Genomic DNA, 11000 nt, shown 5'->3' on the forward strand with positions numbered 1-11000 from the left:
CCAAAACATTTAAGGGCAGTGTTGACAGTACAAAAATAAAGCATTTTATGATTGTTGCTTTATTTATAATTTTTTTTTTTCGTTTAATTTGGCATCACTTCAGCACAATGCGCTCAGTCCAACGATTGGCTGCCGTTTTGGATCTGAAAAGGACGCTTTATGACTATTTTATAGACAAGTTGGAAGTGAACAAATCTTGATTGTATTAGGACTACAGGCTCACTTTAGAATTTGTAACATAACTTCTTCGTTTTATAGAGAGAAATAGCCAGATTCCCCGAGTTCATATTATCGTTTGTTTGTTGTTCATTCCGAGAAATACTAGGTTAGTGGTCACCAAACTTTAGAAATTCATGGACCACTAAATGCACCATTTTTATTTGATGGACTAGCAGCATCAATTTGAAAATAAAAGGTGCTATAAATACATCCATACGTGATAATCAGAAAAGTTTTAATATTTTTAATCGGAAATACCCATAAAGGTAAAAATATATATAGAAATATGGACAGCAATTATTTAAAAAAAAAAGAGCTAATGATTTTAATGTAAAGATTGCTCTTTCTTATTTGACATCATGATGTTGAGATTCGGTTTCAATGATGTTACTGCAAGAAAAAGAGCTGCATCTTTTTGAAGCCATGAGAGGTACCGAGCTCTAATAACTGTCACAGATGAAAAATTTTTTCACATAAATATGTAGTTGAAAATCAAATAGAAATTTTCATAGTTTTCTCAATTAGAAATGGGGTATTCATTTTTGAGAGAGATCCAAAAATAAGCTCTTCACAAAGAGGACTTGAATTTTAATTTGAGACTGTCATCACACGAAAGATCGATGAGGCTTTCTTATTCCTATCTATCCTCTTCGATATTGGATATAAACGGATCCATTATCCACATATTTCCAGGCCTTGGATCTTCTTCCCTTGGGTAATACAAATCAAAATATTCTGTCAGTGACTGTAAGCACTGTTGTATAATCAGGCATGACCTTTACGGTTGATTTCCTGCTCTCCCATATATTCATCAACATTTGTAGATCTCCATCTGCCAACCGAGTTTGCCACGTGATATTTTCTTTTGAAAAGCATCTATCTTTCCTCGTAATATAAACACGTCCTTAAGTTGTCGTTCCAAAAATAGGCTAGTTCATTTAACAGAGAAAAAATATCTACCAGGTATACCAGCTTGGCTACCCACTCATCATCGGACAAGACTCCTTGAAATTTCTGATTATTTTGTTGCTGAAAAAAATAATCTAATTTCTTCACGCAAGACGAAAAGTCAGCTCAGTATTTTGGCCCTCGATAGCCATCTCATCTCAGTGTGAAGAAGAAGGTGAGTATACTGGGAATCCATTTTTTTTGCAGAGCATTTCAAACATCCAATAATTCAGGATTTTATGTTTAATTTCATTCATAGTTTTTATAATACTGGATAATTCATCGTTTAGTTCTGGAGACATGTTTTTTACCACAAGCTGCTTACGATGTATAATGCAAAGGGATGACAAAATGTCTGGGCGACCTAACATTTTTTACTCTTGCAAAAACTACAACAACTTCCGGTCATGTTTGCATGTTGCGTCGCCGGTCAAGTTCAGCAACGAAAGAAGTTCTTTTTGTAATTGTCCGTGAAACTCAAACCTTACAAAACATAGGAGAAGTGCTTTGTTACTGACGTCTGAAGATTTATCAAATTGAATTGAATAAAATTGTGCATCTTTTACCGTTTTTATAAATTAATTTTCAATATCTTCAGCCATATCCTCAATTCTGCACTTAACAGTGTTAGCAGACATAGGAATTAACTTCAGTCTTTGAATAGCATGTTTTCCCGAAACATCTTCACAGGCTTGTAGCATGCAAGGTTTGATAAAGTCTTCTGACATCGTACATGGCTTTTTGTTCTGTACAATCTGGAGTGCTGTCAAGTTCCTGGTTTATAGGGATTATATATAGGGACTTATCTTCAGCAAACATATATTTTAAAGCCTCTATTTGCTTTTTCATACCATATTGCCATATGTAAATATTTCATACCATATTACCATATTTACCATATTACCATAATACCATATTTCATACCATATTGTATGAAAATATTCAACTGGTTTGGCAACTAATTCTGGATGTTTTGATTGTAAGTAAATTAAGTTTTGACGGTTTCATTATATCGTTAGATAATCTTTCATGACAAATAACACAAAGTGATCTTGTGTCTAGCTCACTTCCAGGTTCTTGAATCCATCCAAATTTCAAATAGTTTGAATTATATTCTCTTGATATTTTGCATTTTTTTGCGTTTTTAAAATTTAAATTTCATGGGCCAACCAGTGGCCCATGGACCACAGGTTGGCGACCGCTGTACTAGGTAACACCAAGAAACTGATAAATAAATCCATTATATTTATATACTGCTTAATGAATTTGCACTTATTAAGATAATATTAATTTTTATGCCTAAGTTTTAACATAATTTTAATTGTATATTGAAAGCAGCTGATATTACAGCTCATGTAAGATTATGAAAACCGTTATAGACTACTTTGTTCTTGTGAGGCTACTTACTCACTTTTGACTCCTAACATCAATATTCTAGTTTTTTTTTATAATAAGCTTTTGTGTTTTCAGTAAAGCACTAGTTATCTATAATTCTAAAAAAATATCACGAGTTAGTTTATTTACACTAGTTTTATCTACATCTGTTAGATAGGCTGTGAAGTAATAATTTTTGTTCGGTTTAAGCTTCAACTTCGCTCTTTACTTCCCTCAGAATAACTTTGTTTTTGAAACTAATTCTCTTGAAGTACGTTGATTCCAAGCGGCAGGTATTTGGCTTATTTTTGACACATTTCAACATATTCTGGCTAATATAAAATATATTTTGGACCAAAAGAGCACAATATTTTTGAGATCCCGGATATATCATAAACACTGATTAATGAGAATCATGTTACCTATTATATTTGATATATGAAACATTTTGTATATAAGAGATAGTCTATAAATCATATAAGCTGTGAGGTAAAATTTGACCCTCTTACTATTACAGCCCAAAATGAATTTGAAGCAAATTATTTTCAATATTAAAAAACGACGCTTGTTTTTCATAGGAAAAGAAATATACATTATATACCCATATAATTCATTTATTACTGATAATTTCGTCTTTGTTTTTCAACATAGAATTTAAAATACTATCGAAGCTAGCAACTTTCTTTTTCACTTGAGTAGGCTTTCTCTGCAAACCTAATCTTGGCACAGATGGCGTTTCTTCGCTCTCAAAGTCTTCAATTAAGAATTTAGAAGTATCCCGCCTGAAAAATAAATATATTTCCATTAACTGTTATTAAAAAAAGACATGCCAACGTCAAAAAGAACATTCGGGAGTGCTTGCCAGCACAGGAGCCTCTGGACCCAGGCAACATCCTAAGTCCCCATTTCTATACAAACATTTTTTTTTATCTTCCATGGTTTTCCTATAGCAAGCGTGTTTTTTTTATTGCTATTTTTACAATTTTCAAACATTTTGACGACTTTCTCTATTCCTTCTATTCTACTTCTTCCTTTCTTAACTGAGTTGCATTCTGAATATGTTGAAATATTGAAAAATCAAGATCCAAGATAGCCTCACTTACGAAGGAAATAGAATCAAGCTAATCTAGTTTTCGAATTTACTCCATTCTAGTCTGGAAGACCCAAAATTCAGTGTTCAAGCAAATGAAATAGGTTTTTGCATTAAAAGAGTATGTGCAAATCATATTTCATAGAAACAACCACTATCATCCTGAGTTAATCCTAATTGGTACAAATTCAGATGAGAAAATGATTACTGGCCATAAAGCAATGAATCTTAGACAGGCAACGGACGTAGACGGGGGGTGTTTATAATTTTCCCTATGGTGATTTATATACTTTACATAATGTTACGGCTTTTCTTATTTTTTATTTGGACCCCTCCACAGCCCCCTTCCGATTAAATAAATCTAAAGTCAACTACAGGCCACTGCGTACGCGTTTACATGCAATTCTACTCCAAAGAGTAACACCTTAATTTCGCCTTCTAGTTAAACTGAGACATGACATCTTTATTCGCCTCGGCAGACCAACATAATATCAAAATGAGTGAAAAAGATGATGTAGTGATTGGTCTATTAGACTGTATGGCAGATGAATTGATAGTGAAGACATCATAGAAATATTTGTGCCCTTCGCGTCGTTCACGGGTTCTTGAGACGGAGAGCGAAACTGATAGAGATGAAGGCTCAAATGATTTTCATCTTCTTAACTAATTTTTTTTATTCAGGTATTGCATAAAGTACTATTAATGCAGCAAGAAGTGCTTTATCGGCTTTATTACCAAAACTTCATGTAGGGAAAGTGAAACAGTAAAAAAGTTTATGAAATGTGTATTTAAAAGAAAGCTTAATCTTCTCAAGTTTTCTAGTATTTGGGATGTCAAGTGTGTATTAGATCTATTTTGATAACTATCCTGCAATACTGAAAATCATCCAACTTCAGGCATTAACTCAAAAACTAGCAGTTTTATTAATTCCATCGGCTGTGAAATATTTTAGTCTTTAACCACCTTTTCACTTAGTAGCATGATACAGAATCAAGATGGCAGCATTGCTTTTAAGATTAAACTTTGTTAAAAAGAACAAAACTGGTAGCCACCAATCAGTTATTAAGTTACGGTGTTTTCAAGAATCTTAACTCTGCCCTGTTACCCATTTGACCAGGTACATAAGAATGATGTTATTTAAATAAAGAGATGGCGCTCTTTTTCTTACTCATGATAAGCCGCCTCTAAATCAACTATTTCTTGCACGCTTACAGCGACCTTACTAATAATACAATATTACTTGTGAAATATGTCGGGTGCCCAAATGTTTACAAGGTTTTGTAACAAAACAACTCAATGTGATCAACATATTTTTGTTTTTGATTTAATTTAGTTTGTTATATGCTATTTGACTTACTTAAATCTGACATCATACTCGCATTGTTTTCAAATATTCTGATTTTACGGATAGGGATATCAGCTATCTTTCGTGTTGATTCACCTTAAGCTGAACTTTAAAATCTCAATTTAATTCGAAGACGGAGCTGGGGCACTCCTCTTCGGAGTAGAATTTAAAAATTAATAAAAACATACCAAGTTTGATATCTAATTGGAATTCTGCTTCAAAGGAGAAGGGCCAGCCTAGCTGAGAGTTCAACTGCCCTCCAAATTTTCTTCCCAATAAACTCTCATAACTTCACCATTAGTCTAATCTACATAATCTATTTATGGACTTTAAAATACTGACATTGCGAGGGTCAACCCAGGCGAACGCAGATGTCTGTCTCAGTTGAACTATCAGCTATGATGCCCTCCTTCTTTGGAGCAGAATCCCAATCAAACTTCAAACTTGGTAAGTTTTCGTTTAATTTTAAAAATATTTACCTTAGGGAACATATACTCAAAAAGTTACTTTTTAGGTTTTAATATATTGAAATATATTTCAAGTGAAATATTACTTATCCCAATCAAACTTCAAACTTGGTAAGTTTTCGTTTAATTTTTAAAATATTTACCTTAGGGAACATATACTCAAAAAGTTACTTTTTAGGTTTTAATATATTGAAATATATTTCAAGTGAAATATTACTTATCCCAATCAATCTTCAAACTTGGTAAGTTTTCGTTTAATTTTTAAAATATTTACCTTAGGGAACATATAATCAAAAAGTTACTTTTTAGGTTTTAATATATTGAAATAAATTTCAAGTGAAATATTACTTATGAATACCCATACAAAATACAATAAAAAGGCACCCTATGTCTTGTCACTCAGGGGGATAGTTATCACACTTGCGTCTTTCACAGGAATAAAAGAGATGTGACTGCAGTTGCTGAAAATAGGGAAGATTATCCCAATTATGTATTAAAAAAGAGTCGGGGAACTTACAACTTAACCTTTTCGCATTCTGACCAATGGTCTGCGTAGCGCATATACTGATCCCTTGATCCTCTGCCTTAGACCAGGAGTGCAAGGCACGGTTGGGGCAACTTACATAGTGCAGTAAGAGAAAAAGAAAATTATTTCACTTATCGAAAGTACAACAGAAACACACTTGATGAATACATATGTCAGATCACGATATTCTTAAGACCAAAAAATACGAGTTCCTAATTTATTCCTGAGGTTCAACACACATTGAATTCAACAATGCCTCATACTATGACAGCGACAACAACCCACTTCCACAGCGTAACTGGATAAATAGTAAGTCAACATTAATAAACTATTAAGAAAACGCCTGTGTACAATTCCAATGGGAACGAAATCATTAAAAACAATTGGGAATTGTCTTTAATAAAATTTAAAGTTAAAACCAAAATTGCCACCAATTGTATTTTAAGAGAGTATCAACATAAGCCCCTTTTTTTGAGGATTCTTGACCTACCAGATTCTTATCAACTAAAGGTCATCTAGTTAGATTATCACGTCTCAAGATTATTTTTAAAAAACTTAGTCTAATTTTTTTTTTTCTAATTTTTAACACACTAAAATCATTAATATCCAAGACTTTAGAAGGAGTCCCCTGTCTGACACGGCGTGAACTGAACAATTAACGCACTTCATTGCACCTAGTTATAGGGAAAACCTTGGGTATTAGTTCTCTCTTTTCAATTCCATATCAGCTGTAGATATATATTAAGACTAGTATACGTGTCTCAGTCTTCCTAAATCTTTCAGTTTTACAGTCCTTGATTCAGTACATCACAAAAAAAAAAAAAAATATCATAGGCGCGTTGACTACGATATTTTATTTTGTGATAAAATATATTGACAGACATTTCTCGACGGGGTGGGAGGGTATCCACCCGCGTATTTCATTTGTGCACCGCTGAAATACTTACTTTTCTTCTTCTTGTTGTGAAGTATGCACCTCTTCTGGAAAGCGTTGACTCTCTTTGGGAGCAGAGGTGGTGGTGGGCTGTTGTTTTTCTTCGTGAATTTTCTTTCCAAACTGAGGTTTCCATTTGATAGGCAATACTCCGTTATTAATGATTAGCTGATCGTATAGTTCAACTAAAACAGATGGGGCGGGCAAATATTCCTGGAAAACAAAACAAACAATTACCATAAAACCAAAAAATATATTTCTTGGAGCATAGAGAAGAAGTTCTGGAAGCTCCATTCAATTACACAAAAAAAATACTATATTTCTACTCAAGATGTATGCGATTAAAAGCTATTTTACCTGCCCACAAGCAACAAAACCTTTAAAAATAGTTGTGCTGCAAACACAACCCTTCAAATGTAACAAGAGAGTTGAAGGAAAGACCTAATTATTAAGTGTAAGAGACCGCTTCTGGTGATAAGAAATACAGGCTTATTATGAGTAAGAAAAAGAGCGCCATCTCCATTTTTAAATAACGTCATTCTCATGTACTTGGTCAAATGGGTAACAGGGCACAGTTACAATTCTTGAAATAACAAGGTGATAAGTATTTGTTCGAATCTGTAAGGTAAATTCCAAGCTTGGGTTTAGAAGTTACTATCTTTTGCAGCTAGGTTAGGAATTACTTATACGCACTATCTGTACACGCCATCTTCCGGGTTAATTTTTTTTCCAGGTTTAAAACTATTGGCTTTTAGTTGATGCCGAGTTTGAAGTCACAACCAATAAAGAGATGTATTGGTCAAACACTACCAAATGCTCAAGAAATACATTCAAGGTGCAGGCACAGTACCAAGAATATTCTACAAGTATTTTTTTTTTAATCACATGACAAATTCAAAATTTCTGGAACGTTAAAGCCCCCCAAAATAATACTAATCACAAATTACTGCTACTGACAGCTCAGTGCAGCCCTAAACTGTCTGAGGCCAACATAGATACGCCCGCTCCTTGCTCACACCGATCATTTCCAAGCTTTACTTTATGTCCCTCCAATGAAGTTTTATCCAATACCTCATTTTCAATTCATACTTAAATACTTTTAATTCATAAATTCATAAAATTTCTACACTCTTAATTCATACTTTAATTCCTTCTCTACTCATCCTTTTGTTCTCATATGATGTATCATTCAGAACTTTTGTACTTGATCTGTTTAAAACCGGTTTCTCTATGTGCACTCGGAGATAATCAGCTTAGCCTGAGTGAGATAAAGTACTATGCAGGTATGTTTTGATCAAATATCGAATATACAGAGTTGGTTAGGTGTTTAATATAATGCGTTCTGGGCGCCCTGCTTTCCATATTTCTCTGTTTTAGTTTCCATAATGTTGATACTGAACCATGATATTTTCGGTATATTTTGGTATATTTCATTTGGATTAACCCAACTTCACTTCTTGGGTGGGGTATAATACGTAAGTGATTATAAGCGTACTATTTCGTTGGTCTTTGACGGAAATCCCCTTCCCCTCAAATATGATACGTTTTAAGAATTTAACCAACATTCTCAAATAATTAACTTTGATTTTTTTGTGTTATTTTGGCGAGTTTCTACCCTGAAATTAATTGTTGCATATAGACTGGCAAAACCCATGCAGTGTTTAAACTCACTTGGCAACTTTCTTCAAATTGGAACACAGAGAATACATCAGTGTTGGTCCCAGTAGATTGAGTTTCTTCCACCATTCTGCTGCCTGGAAAACTCTAAAAACAGAATAAAGCTATCAGCTAAAATATACAAAAAAAGTGGAGTCCTCATAAAATGGTTCCTATAAACTGAAAGCCCATAAATTTATTCAAAAGCTTGAGCAAATACAGCAATGCGTTGGTTTGTTCAACAATATTTAAAACATGTCTGTCCAGCTCGAGATCATCAACCAGTTCGTGGTAAAGAACTGTAAGTAAGGAGCGACCCGGCTCGATAGCAACTGAAGCTCTAAAAAGGGAATTTTGATACCAATAGATACATCAAAAGAAACATATTTTTATGATGATTTCACATATATAAAATTCATTAAGTTTAGTCTTCTATCAAAAGTTGCGAGCCTGAGAAAATTTATCTTATTTACGAAAAAACAGGGAAACACAGCCTAAAAGTCATAGAATCTAAATGAAAATCCCACCGTAAGATTCAACGTATCATAGAACCGTTCCGTAGAGGTTTCAAGTTCCTATCTGCAAAATGTGGAATTCTGTATTTTTGCCAAAAAAAAATCACGGATGCGTGTTTATTTGTTTTTTTTTTCACCCAGGGGTGATCGTATCGACCCAGTGGTCCTGGAAAATCACAAGAGGGCTCATTCGAACAGAAATCAAAATTTCAAGTACCCTATTAAATGACCAAAAACTGGGGGGCAACTAGGCCCCTTCCCATGCTTATTTTTCCCCAAAGTCACCGATCAAATTTTGGAGATAGCCATTTTCATCATCATAGTCAAAACATTTCATAACTATGTCTTTGAGGATGACTTAATCCTCCACAGTCCCCGGGGGAAGGACTGAAAGCTATGAACTTTTGCCCACTGTTTACATATAGTATTAGTTATTGGGAAGTATACGGACGTCTTCAGGGGGAATTTTCTGTGGAGGAGGAGGTTATGTAGGAGGATGTGACAATGGAGGAAGCCTTCATGGGAGGAGGGACATTGCAATGAAGGGAGCACTGGATTTCCCAGCATTATTTAAAAAACGATAAGAAATTAAATATAGAGAACCAAGTTTTTATTTCAACTGAAAGTAAGGGGCAATATTAAAACTTAAAACGAACAGAAATGATTAAGTATATTAGGGGGTTCGACCTCTAGTCAATGCCTCGCTCTTCACGCCAAAGTTTTTAAGTACTTTCAAAAGAGCTATTTATCTAGTTAAATGGCCTTTGTGATTCATGGGTGATGAAAGAGCGATGTAAAGACAAGGGGGGCGACCCCCCTAATAAACGTAATAACTTTTGTTCGCATTAAGTTTTAATATTGCTTAATTAAGTTGAAAAACTCGTTCTTTTAATTTAATTAAAGTAGAACCAAAAAGTTAAACATGATTCAAGGTTATTTCAGCAAGGAGAAAGTTTCTTATCCGTCTTTTAAAAGCATTGTTTCCGTGAACGTTATCACCAGAGCCCCTTTCACTTTGCTTCTTCGAAAAATAAGGGTATATTCTGGACAACTGAAGTTTTTTTATCATTGACATTTGCAATGTAAACAGTAGCATACATCAATATTCATTGCATATCAAAAAGCAAACTAAACCTCACTTGAAATCCTTGCCCATGATGCTGATGAAGTCAGGGCTGAATTTATAATTAGGGGCTTTCCCTGTTCTTCACTATTATTTAGTGACACATCTAAGCTAATTTATTGCATGATACAGTATACTATATAATATAGTATATTAACCAGAAAGATTAAAGAAAACAATTTAAAACAAATGAAAATATAGAGTAATATATAAAATGAAATCGGAAATGAGAAAAATCTGAATATTTTAGCTTCACATCCGGAAGCCCTTATCAACGGAGAAAAAATATATAGAAACAATTGAAGAAAAGAAAGTTGTAACTATTAAGTAGATTCTACTCATAAAAACATACTAGTATGTTCAGAAGGCCATACGAAGCACTTAACCTTTCTTTTCTTTTCTTTTTATTGCACAAATTAGGTTCAATAACTACCATCGTGTAGGTCTTCGAACAAACCTGGTTTCAACAAAAATAAAAAAAATAAATACGTTTCTGGTTGGATTGGCCAATTTCCCAAATATTTTTTCTAGGAGATCTGGAAACACCACAACGCACGTAAAGTAAATTAAAAGAAGCTGTGTGAATTTTGTTTTCAAATTATTTACGTTATCTCAGAAATAGCTTGCGGGGCCGTTTTTAAACTCTGAGCGAGTGATGCAGAGGAGGGTTGGGGGGGGGGGGGCAAGTGGATCTTAAATTTCGAGTTAGCGAAGGGGTAGAGATAAAAGACACTACGTGTATCTAGTTCATCAAAATTCAATATGCGCAATATCTTGGGAACAGATTGCGGACTAGAGTTGCG

At 34.0% G+C, this 11000-nt stretch overlaps 1 protein-coding gene across 4 annotated transcripts in view; it reads right to left on the reverse strand.

The window, feature by feature from the left end:
* Nucleotides 1-3134: 3134 nt before the first annotated feature.
* The window catches only part of LOC136026024 (uncharacterized), an 18795-nt gene continuing 10929 nt past the window's right edge, over nt 3135-11000 (reverse strand). For all 4 annotated transcript variants that reach the window (XM_065702177.1, XM_065702178.1, XM_065702179.1 and 1 more), the window contains exons 3-5: nt 8575-8667; nt 6917-7116; nt 3135-3323 (exon numbers count right to left, since the gene is read on the reverse strand). In XM_065702177.1, the coding sequence (XP_065558249.1) occupies nt 3152-3323; nt 6917-7116; nt 8575-8649 (447 nt within the window). In that variant the 5' untranslated portion in view covers nt 8650-8667 and the 3' untranslated portion in view covers nt 3135-3151. The remainder of the gene's footprint in view (nt 3324-6916; nt 7117-8574; nt 8668-11000) is intronic.

Source organism: Artemia franciscana, chromosome 4, assembly GCF_032884065.1.
Source record: "Artemia franciscana chromosome 4, ASM3288406v1, whole genome shotgun sequence".
Classification (NCBI taxonomy): domain Eukaryota; kingdom Metazoa; phylum Arthropoda; class Branchiopoda; order Anostraca; family Artemiidae; genus Artemia; species Artemia franciscana.